Source organism: Phaenicophaeus curvirostris, chromosome 5 (assembly GCF_032191515.1).
Source record: "Phaenicophaeus curvirostris isolate KB17595 chromosome 5, BPBGC_Pcur_1.0, whole genome shotgun sequence".
Lineage (NCBI taxonomy): Eukaryota > Metazoa > Chordata > Aves > Cuculiformes > Cuculidae > Phaenicophaeus > Phaenicophaeus curvirostris.
Genome location: NC_091396.1, coordinates 59,153,990 through 59,175,629, shown reverse-complemented (window position 1 = coordinate 59,175,629; position 21,640 = coordinate 59,153,990). Strand labels below are relative to the sequence as shown.

At 42.7% G+C, this 21,640-nt stretch overlaps 2 protein-coding genes across 3 annotated transcripts in view; one reads left to right on the top strand and one right to left on the bottom strand.

Moving 5' to 3' along the window:
- The window catches only part of BRF1 (BRF1 general transcription factor IIIB subunit), a 180,492-nt gene that overhangs the window by 81,065 nt on the left and 77,787 nt on the right, over positions 1–21,640 (bottom strand). The window contains exons 5-7 of the mRNA XM_069858918.1: positions 16,493–16,565; positions 7,553–7,702; positions 5,577–5,670 (exon numbers count right to left, since the gene is read on the bottom strand). Coding sequence (XP_069715019.1) covers positions 5,577–5,670; positions 7,553–7,702; positions 16,493–16,565 — 317 coding nt within the window. The remainder of the gene's footprint in view (positions 1–5,576; positions 5,671–7,552; positions 7,703–16,492; positions 16,566–21,640) is intronic.
- BTBD6 (BTB domain containing 6) lies at positions 11,788–15,170 on the top strand. 2 transcript variants are annotated; one of them, XM_069858920.1, is made up of 5 exons: positions 11,788–11,994; positions 12,130–12,415; positions 12,498–12,588; positions 12,810–12,928; positions 13,166–15,165. In XM_069858920.1, exons 2-5 carry the CDS (start codon positions 12,219–12,221, stop codon positions 14,196–14,198), a joined length of 1,440 nt encoding a protein of 479 aa, XP_069715021.1. In that variant the 5' UTR covers positions 11,788–11,994; positions 12,130–12,218; the 3' UTR covers positions 14,199–15,165. The 2 variants fall into 2 exon arrangements, with proteins under 2 accessions (XP_069715021.1, XP_069715020.1); XM_069858919.1 differs by lacking the exon at positions 11,788–11,994 and having other exon boundaries at positions 12,045–12,415; positions 13,166–15,170.

The following is a 21,640-nucleotide window of genomic DNA, read 5'->3' as shown; positions in this document are numbered from 1 at the left end:
ATACCCAAAAGTGATACTTAAGACAGAACATATATCAGAAATAGTTATTAAATGCTTCCTACGTGACGTGAAAAAAAGTTCCCCAGTATCCACCAGCATGTAAATAAACAGAAGTGTAATCTCCTTATATGTAATATGTGCGTACATATAATTTTACATGTACTTGCAGCAATATAAAATAGGTATTTTTAAAGCCTATATGACTGAGTATCTCATTACTAAAGGTAAGGACAAAATTGGAGGCAATCCAGTTACTGTGGGTTTACAATTTATAACTTATCACTTGAGCTGTGCTAAATTAGTCTGTCTGTGTTCCTGGCCTAGCACAACTGTAAAGAGAAATATTTTCACTTAAACAACTTCTATGACACTACTACGTTTCACCTGGCTTTGCAATGGGCTAAGAGCATAAGCACACAGAGCCATTCACTGCAAATTAATCGGTGACTGATAATTTATGGTGCTCATTTGCTGGCAACTCTCTGTCGTTTTTCTAAGAATCAAGGAACAGGTGCCCAGAAAGATTTATTGTACTAAATAAAAGCTTCCTGTAGAATTAGCTGCTTTTACTCGGTCACACCAAAGCAGAGATTTAAAATTATCACAAACTCATTAGCATTAAAGTCCCAATTCTACAAGCACTTACACATGTGGTTAACTAAGGTCAACATTTGTGCACGTGGTTAGTCCACCAATAATCCCACTGACACATCTCCCTGGATGTCCCAGATGTCCACCAGACTAAACCACCTGGAATTTTTCGTTCTTGGGTTTCTTTGCCCCGATAGAACCATTCACACCATGCTAATGAAAACAAATGCTTCAGCATTCCTTAAAATTTTGTGTCGTTAGCATGGTTCCTCCGCTATAGCCTGTCAAAACCACTCTATGATCTCCTGGGAAAGAAAAATAGTGTGCTGCCTAATTTCTGAAACAGCCGCTCAAGATGAGGAAAGTCAAACACAGAGAAAATTGTTTACAAGATCTAAGCCTGGGTTAGCACTAATAAGTTAATTATTGTATCAAAAGTAACAGACACCCAATAATTTTGAAATTACATTTTTTATATAAATATGAGGTACTAAAATATATTGGGAATCCAATTAGTGTATTAGCTTACTAGGTGTATAGAAGCCAGATTTATATAAACCAGCATCGCCTGTGAAATTAGATTCCTCAAACATAAAACCTTTTTTCATTAAAACAGATGTGCCAACTTATAAAGGGATGCAATACCAACCTGTGTGGATTAAGTTGTATTTTACTCACCATACTAGAAAGATCTCTAGAAATCATCTATAAGCCACTGGAAATTATTTAACTGGAGACATAAAATATTTCTCAGTTTACTTTCTTAGCTTATCACAACAACAACCAGTGAAGGAGCTGCGCAGCTGCGGAGCTGAGATGAGAGCAGACCCCAGCACAAGCTCCTTCACATGAAGTAACCTGCCCTGTTTTCTGAAATCTCTTCTTACTGCACTTCAATCAAGAGCACTTACACAATTCTGATGTACTGAGCATCCTCTACCTTCCTCCACGCTCAAATACCTTTGACAAACAGCTCTGACCTAATCCACCAGACACCTTTCGCAGGATTTTAGCACGGCTTTACTGGGATCAGAGCCAAACACAGACTTCTTCACACCTTCCCCTTCAGTCCTAGCCTTGATGGTGCTCTGGTGTTTTAGAAAATGCAACCTAACAGCCACTTTGCAGCCACAAGCATCCCTGTTGCCTTCTCTTCCCACCCTGACTCTGAACTCACGTATCGACCTGTTCCTCACTTTGCCTGTGCTCGCAGAAGCCTGCTCGGCTTGAGACTGTACTGGGAGCTTGGACACGACGTTTATGTGAGCTATATATTGCAGAAATGAAAATAAGAAAAGCTGCAGGCAATACATTTACCTGTATACATGAATCTTTAATATTTCCAGAGAATTACCAAAGCAGTCATTGAAAGCAATGTAGCTGGGTCCCCGAGATAGAAGCGAAGGACCCCATTTATGAAAGTCCCTGCAGCATCTCCTCCCAGCCTGGTAAATGGAGTTCCCTCATAACAACTCTTGCCTTCCTTCCCCAAAAATGCTGTTTTGCAGTAAGAAAAAATGTTCACCACAAAACCAAGACCTTTAAACCCATTTTGGCCTTTCATTCTAATTCCTTCTAAATTAAGTTTTACTCCTTATGAAGTTCCTCACAAATAGGTTTTTTAACTGATAGTATTTTATGGAACTGAGAAGAAATATTCTTTATGTCAAAAGCAGCTCAATTTAAAGATAAAGAGAGTAAGCCAAAGAAGTAAAATGCAAGTGTTAACAAAGATAAGCTGATTTTTTTTTATTTCTATTGAAGAAATGCCTAAGATCTTCACAGGCATAAGGGCCGCACAGCATTAGATAACGGACAATGGACAAATTTCACAAAAATTATTCTCACGGCAGATAAGAGAATTTAGTACGCAGAGAAAGTCTGCAGTAAGTGAATAAACAGATGAAGGGGCATAGTACATAAAGGTTAAAAAGGCAGCAGTGAAGACAGGTGCATTGAACACAGGCACAAATGTGAGGATTAAACTAAATAAAAGGATTGGGTTTATTAAAAGTTAATTTCTGCTACCTCCACAGATGATTACATAGAAAATAATATTTGACTAATTAGTTAATATTTGTATAGTGCTTTGAATATATAAAGTGATATATAAGTTAGTATCATTTCAATTAGACTGGAATTGAGACAGAATTATCAGTGCATTTATTAATATTTAATATGTTCACTTTCAACAACAGCAACAAGCTCTACATTTTAATTGTGTGCTTCAAAACATAAAGGTAGGAGATCCTGTGAAGTAGCTACAAAGTTTTCTTACCAAGATTCTACCAAAAAAACGATGATATTAAAAACAAACACACGCTGGTTTTTAGCTAAACAGATGGCGAAATTAAGAACTCTTGACTCAAATATGGGCAAGAGGGTCCTTGGGCCACAATTTATTGCTTTTTCTTTCTAAACAGATTCTCCTTATGATCAGGTCATTTGTTTTTATGACCTGAAGGCACATCACAGTTTTGCAAACCTCCTCCTAAGAGCTATTCCTCCAGTACCCAGCAGATAAAACTATGAGCACACAGGACTTGATGCTCTCCAGCTGATGAACAACGCATGAAGTAATCCCCTTCTACACAGTCGCATCAGCTGCATTGCAGAGGATCAGAAATAGTGCTCTTCTTAGGGAAGGGCTGCCTCCCCTTGCTGAGGTTCTTCCCAGAACAGGAAGCCAAGCAGGGCTTTCTTAAAAAGCATCACTCCAGCATCCTCAGCCAAGCTACTGATCAACACAGCCTCCACAGGGCAGGGGGAGAAGGCACCTTGTGTCAGTGCCACTCCTTCCCTTGCAGATTTCTGCCATGGAAATCTGTCAACACCAAAAGCAAATCCAACTTCCAATGTTCTGTGCTTCCCCAAAAGCCATGTAGCCAACTGGGAACTGTATCAAACCATACAGCAGAACCTGCAGGCTGCACATTTCAGCTCTACCTAGACTCCTGTTTGGTTTCACTTGAAAAGCTGTCAGGGCAAAGCCATCAGTAGTGAGTGTAGCATCCAACACTGTCTATTAATGAGTGTTCCCCCAACTATGCTCAATACCTTCACAACTCACAAAGCAGCAGTAGCTCTTTACAAAGCAGAGTAACTACAGCACTACAATAATTAAAAGGAAATAAAACTGTACATCAAATTGAAAAGCAAAGAAATTTTTAAGAACATGAAACAAGTGCTTATTAATTTGGACAGCTTCTACCCAGCAGCGTTTTGAGAGGAATTCTTGAAAGAAGAGGAAAAAAATTGAGGTGCAGAAAGAGTTATTCAAAGGTATTTTTTATTTGCCTTCATTAAATACTATATAACATGCTCTTATTTGAAAAACATCAATCAAATTTATAGATTCGTGATAAATACAGTTGTAATTATAGCTGCCTGAAAATAATTCAGCTGTCACATTTACCCTGTCAAAGTAAATAACGCTGTCATTTTAGTTGATGCGTGTGACTTGAGTAAACATTTGAATGCATGAATTTTGAAGTAAGATTTCTTCGCTTGAAACAATTGCTCAAATTAATTTTCCCTCCAACTCTTTATTTATTATGCTTATTTTCTTAGTAAGAATGACCTCTTTAACTTTTTAACCAAAACACCTTGAAGTAGATTGTGGATGCATAGATCGTTAATCATACAAAATGCATACTAAAACACGACCTGCTGACCGGAGGAAAAAGGTGGCATTTTTACTGCTCCATCTTTACAGTTGTAGCACCTTGAAGTGCTTCAAACACTTTAAATTTATCCCTATACCACACAAGCATAGTAGGGAAATATTATCATTCTTGTTCCACAAATGAAGATCCAGGGCAAAAAAACATTTTTAACAATTAAGAAATGCATATCATTAACAACTATTAGGCTCATCTGGATGTGCTTAAGCTGATCTCAGCAAGGAGGACAGAGAGATGCCAGGGGAGCTTTCTGAAGAGACACCTTGGTGGAACCAACCTCAGAATATCATGGAATCATAGAATGGCTTGGGTTGGAAGGGACCTTAAAGATCATCCAGTTCCAACCCCCCTGCGATGGGGCAGGGACACCTCCCGCTGGATCAGGCTGCTCAAAGCCTCATCCAATTTGTCCTCTAACACCTCCAGGGATGGGGCAGCCATGACTTCTCTGGATAACGTGTTCCAGTACCTCACCACCCTCACAGGAAAGCATTTCTTCCTAGTTTCCATTCTATCTTTCTTCCTAATATCTATATATATATACCTAATATATATTGGCAGTACAAAAATTTCCCACTGCTGGCAACAGAAAACACAGTATTTCAGTTAGGTCATTTTTTACTGAACCTGCAGGGAAAGAAAATGTTACAACTTTTCAAAACTAAAATAAGGGAAACTGGGTGACTGCTCACTTCTCCAAGATGTGGAAAATACCACTAAATCTTTAAAAGAAAAACATGCCGAAGGTAATGGGGAAATTCCCACTTTCAGGCTTACGTTCTGCTGATAATTCCACTTCTGACCCCTTCAGTCAACTTTTCATTAGACTTACTACGCTGTCTTCTATTTGTTAGCAGTGCAACACTACTGAAAATGAACATTTCAGCCAAGTATTTTGAAAAGTTCTGTTCAATAACAGCTAAAGGACAAGACTTCTCAGCACTATACAGCATTAATGATAAAACCCAAAATCCCACAGTACACCCTCAGCTTTGAGAATCAATCGATTATGTCTTCTGAGGACATGACAACACTGTTAACGTTCTGAGTCAACATTTTTTTGCCCTCAACTCTTCACCTGTTAAATGGGTACAGTGTTTCTTACTATCTTTGCTAAGCCTTTGAGGCCTTACATAAGAGGAAGGTGTTAGTACTTAAAAATGACCAGCTAAGACATGTTGCACTGATTTTATTCTTGGCGCTTCTGAAAAGAACCAGTTTTTCTCCAGAATACATTCATTATAAACTACATCACTTTTCAGTACTGTAAACAAAAGATAAAAGCAATAAAACTGCACTAACCTTTTCCTTAATGTAGACTCACAAACCTTGACCACCCTGATGACCTCTTTAACAGTCCGTCGGAAATCATGCATTCTTGCTGCCACTAGCAGTGCTAGAGAACAAGCAGGGAAAGTCAATGTCAAAAAGAGGAAAATTTCCTGACGAAAAGCAGAAAACAATCAGATAACTATACCCTCTCTTTTTGCCTGCCTGCAGCTAAAGAGCTGTAAATGCTTAGGCTCAGCTGTGTCCCTGAATACAATACAGGTGATTGACTTGACTTCACAAGCTTTGCCTACTACCCAACAAACTTAAGTTGATTACAAACTGCACCCTGAAAAAATACTATGCTTTAGCATTTGAGAAACCCTGGTCAGCTACTTAAATACAGCATGTGAACATCTCATTGTTCACATATTTTCAAAGTTATAATTATTTAGCAGATTTTACTAGTCCTGAACAAAGAAGATCTCCAGTTAACTCTTCTGGAAGCCAGAAGTGAAACAATGAATCCACTTAAGCTGTTATCTTCATTGCTGTCACCTCTATCACTGTCTTCCTTGAGTCCAAGTGCTCTCTAGCAAGAGAGCACAGCCAGATAATCAGTGTTGGCTGCATTAGTATGTTGATTCAGAGCACTACTCATAGAATTATTGAGGTTGGAAAAGACCTCTAAGATCATCCAGTTCAACTATCAGACCACCACCACCATGCTTACTAAATCACATCCCAAAGTGCCACATCTACATGTTTTTTGAACACCTCCAGAGATAGTGACTCCATCACTTCCCAAGGAAGACTGTTCCAATGCTTGACCACTCTTTCAGTGAAGAAATTTTTGCTAATATCCAATCTAAACCTCCCCTGGCGCAACCTGGGGACATTTCCTCTTGTCCTATGACTTGTTTCTTGGGATAAGAACAATAGCTCAGTTTTGAAGCATCACACCCACTCCATTGTGCAGTGGCACAGTGCACTGAACAGTTTTAAGAATGCAAAAGTGATTCCTCTCAGAGGAAACTAAACCAGAGCTCCACTTCAGGTATGTGTTTGAAGTGCTCCAGTTCAAATGGGAACATTGGGGGCTCAACTAATAACTGGTCCTTCAAAGTATAGCACAGTCATTTAAGCCAGGGAACCAAACTAAACCCAGTGCGCAGGACACCACATGAATTGTACGTTGCATGGCTAGATGGATGGAGAGGACTTAGCACCGCCTGCTTCAATCTATTGGTCCATGTCTGTTTAATCAAATTACTTGCTTGTGTGGATATAGTCTATGTACTGAAACAAAAACCAGGCTGGTCATCTATAGAGTCTACACCCTATTTTTTAACAATGTGCGATAAGCAAGGCATTTCAAGAAGACTGTGTAGTCGTGGATGCCCTGTGGTTTGTGTGCTACTTCTCATTCCAGCATGCACATGGAAGATTTTGCAAATAAAATAAAGCATATATGTGAACTCTGTGACTATCTACAACCTTCGTTACTCTGACCTCACTGGCTAGTACTGATTACCTTTTAACCGAGCCCTCCCGAACCTGTAAGTTTTTGTAAGTATTATGGCAGGCATGGCACTTGGAAAAAAATAAAGAAGGAGAGGAAAATAATTCCACAATTATTTTGTGGAAAGACACAAATCAAAGTGCTTGCGCTAATGGCGTTGCTTCATCTGACAAAAAATACCCAACCCTTTTAGCAGCTAGAGCTTGCAGATACTGGGGGCGAAAGAAGCACCAGAAAGGTGGTTAAAAATCCAAAATGTAAGATACAAGGGATCTGAGCCAGCAATGCAGAAGCAACAGCAGAAATTAAGTTTGAATTTCAGAAACTATTTTGATAGAGACCTGTATAGTCTGTAGGTGCCTGACAGCACAAAGCCCAGAAAATACGGCATGTCCAAGAATATCAGAAAGTCCTTATCTGTTTCCAGCTTCCAGGCTCTCCCTTCCAACCTGCTGCAGGGAAGCAATACACCCAGTGTCTGACATACCTGCCCCGCAGAGCCCGGAGGGCCGGCGGCCAGTGTGCATCCAGTCCCGCTTCATTCTTTGCAACAGCCGGAGAGCCGTCATGGACACCTCGTGGTTCTTATCCCCAAACTCAAGCATGTGTGCAAAACGAGGAATATATAAACATGGATCTGCAACAGAAAATAATATAATTATTCCTAATCCTAACCTTTGATTTAGGAAACGCAGTACTTGAGCAGCAGTGGTTGACTTGCTCCACATCTGAGCAAACAACACAGACTGTGCTGCTGGGCCATCTCCTCTGATCACTAAGGTTCAGAAGCACCTTTCTAGTTAAACTAAACTAAAATCCTTTCTTGTTTTATAGGCAAGAGACCTTTAAAGCAATGCATAAAAGCTTTTTTTACAGGCTTCTCAGGGTCCAAGGCTGCCCATGCTGGCTCTGACATGTTAGCAGCATTACCGCTATCAGTGAAATTATGCAGAAAGCTAAGCATTTGCAAAAGATTTTGCAGAACGCGGACATAATTTATGCCCAAAACTTCTAACATCATCTGTAAAGTAACAAATGAGGCAACTTGCACACCTCAATACAAAAATTCACTTGCTTAAAACCCCGAGTCTGTAACAAAAGTCTCCTTATACCTTCAATGTTAATTCCAGCTCCTTCTTGGACTCATGTTCCACCAACACAAAACACTGTTTATTACAAATACTGAGGCTTACTCTCCACCAGCATAAAATGCAGGGACCCAATTAATGTCGACAGTGCTATGACAATTTACCTCAGCTACAGATCTGCCTCCAGATGTACTATATAAACTTAATTCAAATGTTGGTGCTATCAGCTTCAGAGTAACCAAAAATATGTCAGTACGGATTGTGCTTTGCCTAAACCAATTTATAATTTATCAAACAATCTTGTAAAAGCCACACTTAACACATGTTTACTCTTATTTGAGGTATCAGTTTCTCATTTCCTGCCAGCCTTTTATCACTTGACTGAAAATCTATGATGTTCGGTAAATTGTTAACTCTTAGTCTCAACTCAATTTCCTTAGCTGATCCCCTATGTAGGCACTTAAACTGATAAAGATGAAAATTCTGCTCGAAACACTGGAACAATCTTATGGATTTACAATTAATCAAAGCAGTTTCATTTATCACCAAGTTCTAACAATGATGCCCTGTTGCTATCCATAATTACCAAGATCACACCACAGGTGATTACGCCTGTCAGCCCTGCAGAAGCATTTCAATGAAAGCATTTATCAAGCAAAAACGTCCAAACACATCTCCCTCAAAACTGACAAAATCCCAGAATGCAATCACCTCCTAAACACAGTCCTAAAAATCAAAGGTTTAGGAAAGATTAACTGATTCCCATGACTCTTAAGGATAGCTGTTATGTATTTGCAATTAGCTATGACATACACTAGCAAATACACTCCTGGCAGACACATATTAAAGAATCTGTGACTAATGAATTGCCTTATCTACAGCAGCATTAGGAAAACCCACCTTCAGACAATTTAATGCAAAACCACATATTAATACACTGCAGTTCTGCGGAAAGTATCACTTTATAAAACTGTACTTGACAGAAATTTCCAAAATACAACAAAACACCCCTTTCAAAAGTGATACCCTGGATTAACAGACATTTAAACTTCCCTCTTCGTGTCACAGAAATCTATCTGATGTTGCAAAGCAGTATCCAGTTTGGTTCCCCATCTCTTCTTATCCTGACAGGGCCCAACATCAGGGAGCAGAGGAGAACAAGGCAATTCACAGCTTTTTCTTCCCAGATGAGTTTCAGGAGCATTTACACATTTGCATGGTAGCTATTCAGATATTGCTGCTGGCATCCACGCCCACAGGTCATTTGACAACGCACTGCACATAATTAATTTAAATTCTGAAGCTACCTGACCAGTCAGAAAAGAAACACACAGATCACTTTGAAGTGAATGGCCTTAACGGGGCCATAAAAGGCTAGAAAGTAAAACTACTGATATATAAATAAAACACAGAGCCAATGTTAACATAAATACAACCCAGGTGGATGCAAATGTTTAAAAAAGACCCCAAATATATTTTTAAAAATTGTAAAACCCAAACACCGCAATTCCTGCAGAGAATCACAGAACAGTTTGGGTTGGGAGGGACTACAAATGTCAGTCCAACCCTCACATAAGAAGGATATGGAACTGTTTGAACGAGTCCAGAAGAGGGCTACAAAGATGATCCGAGGAGAGGCTGAGAGTTGGAGTTGTTCTGCCTAAAGAAGGCTCCGAGGAGATCTTAATAGCGACCTTCCAGTAGCTGAAGGGGCTACAAGAAAGCTGAGGAGGGACTTTTTACAAGGTTGTGGAGTGATAGGATGAGGGGGAATGGATTTAAATTGGGGGAGCAAAGATTTAGACTACATATTAGGAAGAAATTCTTCACTGTGAGTGTTGTGAGACACTGGCATTGGTTGCCCAGGGAAGTTGTGGCTGTCCCATCCCTGGAGGTGTCCAATGACAGGTTGAATAGGGCTTTGAGCAGCCTGGTCTCGTGGGAGGTGTCCCTCCCCATCACAGGGAGGACATGGAATTAGATGATCTTTAAGGCTCCTTCCAACTGAAACCATTCTATGATTCCTTCAGCTATGCTTATGTGAATCTCAATCATCTTCTAATCATTACCGGAGCCTTCTCTGGACCCATTTGAATAGTTCTATATCCTTCTTATGTTGGGGGTTCCAGAACTGGACACAGTGCCCCAGGCTGGGTCTCAGGAGAGCGGAGCAGAGGGGTCAGTGTGCATCCCACGGGCACGGGTACCCAGGGTGGCAGGAGGGGAGCTGGAGCGGGATTCATGCCCCGCTGACAGTGCATCTCATGAGAAGGTGAGCTGGTACCCAGGGCTAGGAGTCCCCACACAAGCCAGGCACGACTGGGGGGCTGCCAAAAAAAAAAGGGCACAAAAAAAAATCCTTGCAACTTTCCTTGGCTTGAATCATAGAATAGCTTGGATTGGAAGAGACCTTAAAGATCATCTAGTTCCAACCCCCCAGCCATGGGCAGGGACACATCCCACTGGATCAGGCTGCTCAAGGCTCCATCCAACCTGGCCTTGAACACCTCCAGGGATGGGGCAGCCACAGCTTCCCTGGGCAACCTGTGCCAGCACCTCACCACTCTCATCATGAAGAAATTCTGCCTTATATCTAGTCTAAATCTGTCCCTCTCCAGTTTATACCCATTGCCCCATGTCCTATCACTACAAGCCTTTGTGAACAGTCCCTCCCCAGCTCTCCTGTAGGCTCTTCAGTAACTGGAAGGTCGCTATAACATCTCCTCAGAGCCTTCCCTTCTCCAGGCTGAACAACCCCAAGTCTCAGCCTGTCCTCGTATGGAAGATGCTCCAGCCCTCGGATCGTCCTTGTAGCCTCCTCTGGACCTGTTCCAACAGCTCCATCTCCTTCTTACGTTGAGGTTTCCAGAACTGGACACAGGACTCCAGATGAGCTCTCCTAAGAGAGGAACAGAGGGGCAGAATCCCCTCCCTCGCCCTGCTGGCCGCGCTCCTTTTGATGCAGCCCAGGACGCGGTTGCCCTTCTGGGCTGTGAGCGCACACTGCCGGCTCCCGTCGAGCTTCTCACCCACCAGCCCCCCGAGCCCTTCCCCGCAGGGCCGCTCTCCGTCCCTTCGCCCCCCATCGCGCACCGACAGCGCTCGGGCTCGGGGCGCCCCCGCCCGGGCCGCCGGGGCAGGGCTGCTACGGGGAGCCCGGGGCTGGCGGCGGACGCGGGTCTCCGCGCGGGGCGCGCTCCCTGCGGGGCTCGGGGAGGAGGGCGGGACGCGGAGCTCCCTCTCGAGCCGCCCGCCCCGTGGGAGCCTCGGGGGCGCCGGGGGGTGCGCTCCCCGCGCGCCTCGGAGCCGGCTCTGCGGGGGCGCCGGTACGCGGAGCTCCGCCGCAGCGCCCCCAGGCGGCCGCGGGAGGCGGCGCCGGGGGCGGCTCCTCGCGCCTCGCCCCGCCGCTCCCCATTGGCGCGGGCGGCGGTGACGCGCGGCGCGGCCGCTGCCTCTTAGGGCGGGAGGCGGAGGCTGCGCCCGGCAGAGCCGCATCCCGCGCCGCCGCCCGCCCGCCGCGGAGCAGCCGGGGCGCCCAGCGACGCCCCCGACGCGGGCGGGAGGAGCCGCGGCGGCGGGGACGGCGGCGAAGTCGGCGCGGGCTGCCGGGACCCCGCGCTCGGAGGCGCCCCGGGGGACGGAGGAAGCGGGCGGCTGCTTCACCAGCCTCGCCGGATTTGTGGATTGACTCCTGACCCGCCGCCTCGCCTGGATTTGGGGGCGCTTCTCGTTGGATTTTGGCTTTTTGGCGTTGCTATTTTTTTTTTTTTTTTAAGTTTTGTTTGGTTGGGTTTTTCCCTTTCTCCTCGGGAGCTCGGCGGGGGCCGGGACCGCGGCGCAGGTGAGCGCCGGCCCCGCATCGTCTTGCGAGCGTGCGAAGCCTCCGGAGCGTGCGACCCGCCGCCCATGCCGCCGCCCCATGGGTGCCTCAGTGCCAGGATCATGAAGTGTTTGACTTTCTTTCTTCTGCTTCCAGAGACCTTAAAGAAGTCCAAAAAGACCTCGAGGCCGAGCGGCAAGGCGCCGGGATGCTCTGAGACGGCGCCCCCGTCCCTTGGGAAGAAGATGGCTGCAGAACTTTACCCCGCCGGCACCGACACCACCAACCTCGCCCACAGCAACAACACCGCCAACAGCAAGAAGAACGCCCTGCAGCTCCAGCACAGCGCCCAGCCGCCCCCGCCGCCCCAGCTCCACAACATCAACAACAACAACTTGGAGAGCTCCAACTGGCAGTCCTTCCACCCGACGCTGCGGGAGAGGTAAGGGCTGGGGCCGCCGGGCGGCGCGGGGCCGGGGCGGCGCGGCCCGGGCTGACGGCGCCTCTCCCGCTCCCGCTTGCAGGAACGCGCTCATGTTCAATAACGAACTCATGGCCGACGTCCACTTCGTCGTGGGCCCGCCGGGGGCGTCCAAGAAAGTTCCTGCCCATAAGGTTTGTGACGGGTAATCTCTTCCTTTTTAATACCTTTTTAATACCTGCTCCCCCTCGCCTGACGGATCGGGCTCCATTTTTTCTTTTTCTAATTACGGCTTTCGGCTAATCCCAGGAGCGATTTCTCTGAGTCAGGCTCGTTGCTCAGCCCTGGCTTTTTAACTTTTCCCCTCATCGAAAGCTTCGCGGCTGAGGCTTTTCTCTCTCTCTCTGTTTTCCAGTACGTTTTGGCCGTGGGTAGCTCCGTCTTCTACGCGATGTTTTATGGCGATCTCGCCGAGGTCAAATCCGAAATCCATATACCAGATGTGGAACCTGCAGCCTTTCTAATCCTATTAAAGTAAGTGGCCGCTGCGAGTCCACTAATTACGTGGACGGAATCGAAGTAGCTTATCAACTATACATCTCCTAATTGGCACCGTGCAGTAGGCACTTACTCCTGTTTACTTAATGAGCTGACAAATACTGCGGGTCAGGTTCGCTGCCAGCAGAGATGACCGCAGATCGATCTTTCATGGCTTTTTTTTTTTTTTTTCCAACTAAGAAACTCCGTGTTTTTTTTTTTCCCCCCATCCAGATACATGTACAGTGATGAAATAGACCTGGAAGCCGACACGGTTCTGGCTACGCTCTACGCTGCCAAGAAGTACATCGTGCCGGCTCTAGCAAAGGCTTGCGTCAATTTTTTGGAGACCAGTTTAGAAGCAAAGAACGCGTGTGTCCTGCTGTCTCAGAGCAGGCTCTTCGAGGAGCCGGAGCTGACGCAGCGCTGCTGGGAGGTGATTGATGCTCAAGCAGAGATGGCACTAAAGTCAGAGGGCTTCTGCGAGATCGATCAGCAGACTCTAGAGATCATTGTGACCCGGGAGGCGCTCAACACCAAGGAAGTGGTAGTTTTTGAGGCTGTTCTCAACTGGGCAGAGGCTGAATGCAAAAGGCAAGGACTGCCGGTTACGCCCCGCAACAAGAGGAGCGTCTTAGGGAAAGCTCTGTACTTGGTGCGGATCCCGACCATGACTTTGGAAGAGTTCGCCAACGGAGCTGCCCAGTCTGACATCCTCACCCTCGAGGAGACTCACAACATATTCCTCTGGTACACGGCCGCCAATAAACCCAAACTGGAGTTTCCGCTGACGAAAAGAAAAGGACTCGTCCCTCAGCGATGCCACCGGTTTCAGTCGTCGGCATATCGCAGCAATCAGTGGAGGTACCGAGGGCGGTGTGACAGTATTCAGTTTGCCGTAGACAAACGGATATTTATAGCAGGACTGGGATTGTACGGGTCGAGCTGCGGCAAAGCTGAGTACAGCGTCAAAATCGAACTGAAACGCTTAGGTGTTGTCCTTGCTCAAAATCTGACAAAGTTTACCTCCGACGGCTCCAGTAACACTTTCTCTGTGTGGTTCGAGCACCCCGTGCAGGTTGAGCAAGACACGTTTTACAATGTAAGTGCTATCCTCGATGGTAACGAACTCAGTTACTTTGGGCAAGAGGGAATGACTGAAGTGCAGTGCGGGAAAGTGACATTCCAGTTCCAGTGCTCCTCGGACAGTACTAATGGAACTGGAGTACAAGGAGGACAAATACCTGAGCTCATTTTCTATGCATGATGCATTTCACCTTGATTGTATTCCAGTACTGCAATGATGCGCACTAAGGGATTTTCCATTTTACTATGAACTCTGCAGCAGTATGGAATGTTACGCTACTTACCTATCTGCTACATCAGGCTATACAAATAAGTGAAGGAATGCTCTTGAATTTAATCTTATTTTATTTATTCATAAGCTATTTGACTTAATAATTAAGACTGCAACAAGCAGAAAAAATGTTAAATTTCGCACGTACTGTGCATTTATTTTGTATATAGATAACTAACTTGCAGACTGCAACTGACTTAAGCAGAATGTTCTAAACTAGAGCAGTTTACAGATCTGTGAAATATAAAACCTTTTTACTTGCCCTAAATCCTGTGTACTTGATCCTTGCTGATCTTACGGCTTGTGTCTGTTAATTCATCTACAGTGCAGCTAATGGAGGTGACAGTACTGTCATCTGTCCCCTGTCTGCATCTACACAGGGCATTAGCTACCACCGCAAATGCGAAGGTTTCCTTGCCTGGTAACTACGACTATCGAGCAGCAGCCTTTATTTTTCCTTCACGGAAAAGGGGGCTGACATATGTGGAAGTGCAACGGTTTTTTGTGTGTTGCGTAGGCTGAAGATGGACAAACCATGAGCATGATCAAAGCCAGGATCAAAACTATTCTGTGGTTATATTTGAAAACTTATAACGCCTGTTCACGCACATTGTCTGCAGTAACTATTAAACAGCACCCCTGGCACTTGTACCTGTAAAAATGCAGCCCCCTTGAAGGGCCAGAGTCAAGACATACAGACTTAATGGAGGGACAGGCTTCATCACAGATTGAGCCCAGAGCTGTAATACTGGGCAGCTGCTATCTAAATCTACATCCCATCTCACATTTAGGAGCGGACGTTAGAGAAATACTTGCACTACTGGTCTTGTAGTTCACTCAAAATTAGTAACATGAAATAAACCACCTTAAAGGTTGCTGGATCTTACCCCTCCCTCTAGTCTTTCTACAGACCTAAAGCCCCTTCTATCCGCCAGCAGCAGTCATTTTATAGCTAGTACCATTAACTTTTCTCAAAGAGATGGAAGTTGGTGTTTCTTGAGTCTGACAATCATTACAGATAAGCCAATTAGAAATATTTACTGTTCTTTGTAAATCTCTTCTCTCATGATGACCTTGAAAAGGCCACTCAAAACAGCAGTCTCAACCAGTATTTTTTTTCCCATGTGTAACGAGGACCTTTACATTTAACTTAAGGGATTTTCTGTTTACCTTTTCTTAAGCTGCACTAATTTTCACCTTGAAATTAAGCCACAATACAGACTCTTCCTGTTGTCTCTTAAGAAAATGTAGTGAAAAGTAAGAAGGCAGCTGAATTACTGGAAACTAGAACTTCTTAGGAGGCATCAGGCTATGCTAACAAGGCCAGCTCACCACACTGGCTGACAGCTGTGTGCTGCCACATACTATCTGGATGCTGTTATGACGATGCTCTATATAGGAACTGCTGGTTCTTTTGCTGCAAAGGCAGCAAGTTATGTACCCAGCTAAGTACATCTGAAGGGGTGTGCGTGTGTGGTGTTCTCAAACACAAAGGCATCTGATTCTTTCGGTACAAATTAAGGAGAGTGGGAGCGAGAGTGGGTAAAGATAAAGGAAGAAAATTCCTGCACAGAGGTGGGCAACAGTCATGCAACCTCTCTATAAATGCACTCTTTTAAACTGGAACTGGCACAAACTCCCTTGGCTTAAAAGCTACAAAGCCTAGACAGCAGCTTTTTTTACCTTTTTAGCTCACCCTCCTCTCACTGTGTCACGATTTCATTGATGACTTACTAATTAAAAAGTTAATTAGTGTGCTAGGAAAAAGTTGCTCCTCATTTTCCATCAAGCCACTTGCATGTCAAGTGCTGAACAGCTCAGCTACAGGTGATGGGCAGACAGTAAATTTGGCAAATGCTTACTGAGTGTTTCATCTCTGTGGAACTAAAGTGTGGCAGGCCTGGGCAAGCTTGTGGACGCACACAAATTTGTTATACATCAGCATGAACTGCCCTCAGAAAAAGCAACAAAATTATCTCTAAAAGAAAACAGTATCAAGCTCCCAAGAACAAAAGGAGAACAGGCTGTCAGGGTTCAGCACTGCTCTTCAGCCTGGACTGATTCCAGCTTCATTTTAAAGTTACTGCTTTGGTATTTAGCACACAATATACATCTGTATACACACACAAACAGATATTCTTTTAAAGTAACCATGCAGAAAATACACCAAAACACTCAAAAAGTCAACTCGTAAAATAAAATACCTATGGCTGGAGCATTTATGCAGAGTTCTCTGGCCAACAGAAGGAAAGTTTTTCCCAGTACATAGACATTCACCTATTAAAAGACAAAAAACATTAGTTAAATCTTAAACCACAAATGTTTTTAATAGAACATTTATATGGAAAGGGAAAGAAAATCCAACTTTTGAAAGCTTAAACAACCTGCTTTAAAAAAAATCAATTGAAGCAATAGAAGCACTATTCATAGGTGTGAAATAATACTTAGTGCTTGTCAAAAGCTGCACAAATTAGCGTTGCAAATCAAAGTGTAAATTGATATTGAAAAAAAAAGTTGTTCCTCATATCCTTCACTGGGCTCAGTGTTACTCCATAGTACTTGGACAACTTTTCAGTTGTCACCAAACATCTTAATGCTTTCAGTAGACTTTAATATAATATCAGTATATATGAACTGTCATTTATCTTGTAACGTAACAAAACCTGAGCAAATACTCACAGGTTAGTACAAATTTCAGCTCTGCATGATCACATGAAGTGGGATAATTAAGTATTGCACAAGCATACACCAAACTTTTCCACTGAAGCAAGGAGTGGTGCTACACGCCCCAAGGGTTATTTGTAATTTCTTATTGCTTGGACATTGCCTCACATCACCCCACTTTAAAAAAAGATAAACCAATTCAGAAAAACCCTAAACCACACCAAACTGCTGAGGAGCCATGGACAGAGCCCTGTACCCCTCCTCTCCTTCACTGTGGCACTCAGGCAGATATAACCTGAGGGGAGGAGCTACTCTTCATACTCTGATTTGCAATTTACAGCACAGGCAACTACATTTGTATTTTAAAAGTCTGAGGAAGTTCTCTTTCACTATCTTAAGATGTGTTTTTGTGGTCAGCAAGAAAGGCAGGATATACTTCAGTTCCTGATTAGCTCCAAACATTCCCACGAAGCTCCATGAACACCTTGCTACCCCAAGGCATATATAAAGGTCAAAGTCAGTAGAAAAAACCTCCATCCTCCTACACTCCAAACAAACAACAAAAAAAAATCTATAAGGACAGTATGTACTCTATTGCTTTTATGTAAGAGCACAGCCTCTTTCTTTCCTATAACAGGATAGCAAAGGTGTTTATCAAGCAGTCAATTACAGAACTGAGTTGTTGATTATGATACAAACCTATGGGAATAAAGCCTCCTGTTTCTAAGTATGTTCTCATTCAGTTTCACTTTTGAGAGATTTATACCAACATTAGATTAAAAGCAAGCTTTCCTCCCAAGTATATAGATGCTTTTAGGAAGCTAGCAAAAATAAATAAATGCATTTTTTTACAAATAAATGCTGACACATTTTCACCTGGCCTCGCACTTTCATTCTTTTTGGTATGTGAAAATGTTCTTAAAACAATTTTGTTTTTTTAAATTATAAAATATTAGAAAATGAGAACTTCAAAGAAATCCTCAGAATGATTATGTATCTGGAAAGTGACTGCCCAATCAAGTGTACGTGTCAGTAATTCATTCCATATTTAGTGGAAAGTCTTATATTTTCCATGCTTTTGGACTGGCATAGAAGATATAAAAGTATGGTCTTAAATTTTACTGTTCTTTCTTTCCCTAATACCAGATGACACAGAAATGCTATTTTTTGGGAAGGCAGTGAACAAAATATACCTTCTGAACAAGCAGCATATTGCTTAGTAAATAAGTCACGGAATTTTATACAGAAAAATAAGCACCTACTGAATCTGGCAATTCATACAGGAGTTTGAGAGCATGTGACTTTCCATGAGCCACAGAGACAGAACAGACGTTACTACAGCAAAATATCTGCAGTGTTTCAGTTGGCTGTAGATGCTCTACATTCACTGCAAGTTTGGAGTGGCTTGCTTTGACCTTTTGTCTAAGAAATATTAACATAAAGAGCGGGGGTTTGGCTGTAGTTTCAGCCTTCTAAGTTGGCTGACCAAGTTACTATAAATCTCAAACCTCATCACTTAGATCTTGTTCTGCAAGGATGATTTCACTGCACAAATCGATAAAGTTACTTCAATGGAGCCAAGTACATATGATGTTTCCATCAGAAGCTTCAAACTCATCTAGTTCTTTCATTTTAGTCTAGAAAAAAAACAAACCTCAAATTCAGACAAGTATTTCTCCTTCTGGCTTTTTTTGTCACGACATCCAAATACTTGATGCGTGTCCCCATCAAACCACGTCACTCTCCAAGAAACTCCTCCCAAGCAAGCTTTCCATAAATGCAAACATCAAAGAATAATTAAATACGAAGAGGCATAAAGAAGGCGGCTTTTTTTTTTCTTTTTTAGAGACATTCAAAGTGGGTGCTGAATTAAATCTAAAGCAAACGCAACTGCACAACAAAACTACTTGATGACTGTTTTTCATCTTCCTGTCCTTGCCCTAACTAAAAGTCTCTGGATCCATAGTCTGTTTGAGAAATAACATAGTTAAATCTAACCTGCTTTTCCACTTCACCCCCATCATCAGAGTTTTATGACCAACTTCAAGGTGTAGGCAGTGCATTTACACAAAATAATAAGTTCAAATGGTACATCAGGAAATTTCTTTCTTTTGATCACAAGTGCATTTCTTTGCAGTCTCTGGTTACTACCAACTTAGAAAGAAAGGATAATAGACAGTGGATTGCGTGCTCTGTATTATTTTCCTCATGAGGCTCACACATTCTGAATGCCAGGGTAAAGTCACAAAAGGAATCAGGAATATTTAATTGATTCCAGTGTTCCTGGCAAATCAGTAGGAAAAAGAGACTTCAAGCCCTCTCAAACAATATGCTTTTTCATCTTTAAAAGTTACCAGATATTCACAGGTTCTGGGGCATTTCTCATAAATGGGAAATCAAAGATGGCATAAAGCTCACCCAGTACTCTGAAGTGACATTGTACTGCTGAAACATGATATTGAAGAACTTCTGGTTTCAGTGGAAGAAGGCCCTTTCACTAGGATTTTATTCCCCTGTCAGCAACTCAACTATTACTCATGCACGCACACAGATTCTGTGACAGATGAGATATCCTGGATATATAATAGGCCTAGATATATAGAGTCTTTCTTTACTCTCATCATTTGTATGTTTTTTTTCACTCCATTAAGCTTAGAAAATTAGGAGAATTAATTTAAAGGCCGACTTTAATTTCTAGTTCGTTCTTCATTAAGAACTTCTTATAAAAATTCATATACTTCAATTCATCAAAAGCTTAATGCTCCAAATTTAGAACCATATGACATTTGCATTCATAAAACCTAATTTTATACGAGTCCTTAGAATGGCGAATAAATAAAAATGCCCTTCTAAAAAGATGTCTCTGGCTTAGACTTGAATTGGTGCAGCTTTAAAGCTTACCCCATCAACTTGGGCCACTTCTTCCCTTTCTTAACTTAAAAAAAATCATGCTGAAAACCAGTATGTCCCCGAACTCTTCCCAATCAAAACTGCAGTGTAACAATTGTTTTATAGACTTCCATAAGACTTATCATAGAATCACAGACCACCAGGTTGGAAGAGACCCACCAGATCATCGAGTCCAACTTGTGCTCTCTCTTTGGGTATTTTGATCAGATAATAACATTTCCTAAACGTGATGCAATCACTAGGTTTGAATGTCAATACCTAGTACAGAAAGTAGTGTCAAGCTCTGACAGAGGGGATATTTTAAAATAACTTCATTCCCTGATAGTTCTTATTGTATTATTTTTCATTCAGGTCACATTTAACAGCATACACTTGAAACACACAGACCCACCACCAAGCTGTTTTTTTTAAAAGAAACTAGATTTTTCAGCAGAGAGACATCTTTCAGACAAGACGTAGGTGCTCACCAAGACACCAGAGGGAAAAAAATACAGACAAAAACCACCAGTGTTTTTACCCCCAAGTTTTTACAGGAGAACTTAAGTCTGTAAGATGACGTCCTTTACCAGCAGATAATTTCTGCCTCCGCTACAGGAGACTTTAGATCAGTTAAAACGGGCATTTGGAGAAGGAATGGTTTTCAATTACTCAGTTACATCTTGATAGAAAGATCCTTCTAGTTATATTCTCTGCCTTCCATGGTACTTTTTGGAGACACAGTCTTTTCATTTCACATGTGTCAGTCATCAGATGCCAATTTCGAACGGGCACTTCCATGGGGACTCTAAGCCTTTCATAATTTCCTCTTGCTTCCACATCATGCCCGATATGTTCACAAATACAAATACACTTCCACTTTTATAAAGAATAACAAATACTTACTTTCCAGTAACACAGGAATTCGGCCGTTCATCAGTCTAACACCTTCCAGAATTTTAAACTCTCTTTGGGAAACAGGGAATCCCCCATTCACACAGTTACCAGGGTCACTTTACCATCCGGACAGTAGCAACCAATAAAGCTGCAACCACGGTCAAGCAAAAACTTTCATTCAGCAAGTTCCATAATTTCATAAATCAATACCCTTTCACTACAAGCAATTTTGAAAAAGGCTTTCCAAGACCGTGGTGTGGCATTCTGGAAAAATATTACAAATGGTGACAGTGGTTAAGGCCTTCTGTCTTTTAGAAAGACAAAGACCGGGCAGTTGGAACGCGATGAGAATTCACACTGCGAAACATCTATGGCTGCTTGCCTAAATAATTAAGCAAGCATGAAAAGCAAATGAGTTTTTAAGGAGAGTGTCTGTTGCTGGGGAAAGAGGCACCTGTGGTTATTTGATTCATTATTAACATTTCTAGTATAGTAATGCCTGAAGGTCCCAACCAGGTTGTTTAAATTAACTCAATCAACATAGCAATTTGCATAGGGGCAATAAAGGCAAATGCAGTCAACATGTTAATAACTTTAAATGAACAGAGGGTATTAAAAACTGAAGCAAATAAGTGTAGTCTTTAAAAATTCGTAAATTTTACACTTTCCCAAACAATAAACCGAAACATCTTAATTTTTGGATCCATGTTGCAACAAGAATGTTACTTTTAATCTCAAAAGGCAATACACAAAACTACAAACACGTACCAAACTCAGCTTGTCAGACTGCAGTTCAAAAAGAGACACAAATTAAAACTAAGCAGCTTCCTCTCGTGCTACGCTGGAACGTACTGCCTTCGGTCTGGGGACTCCGAAGGGCGAGTCTGCTTTTGCTGATCACATAT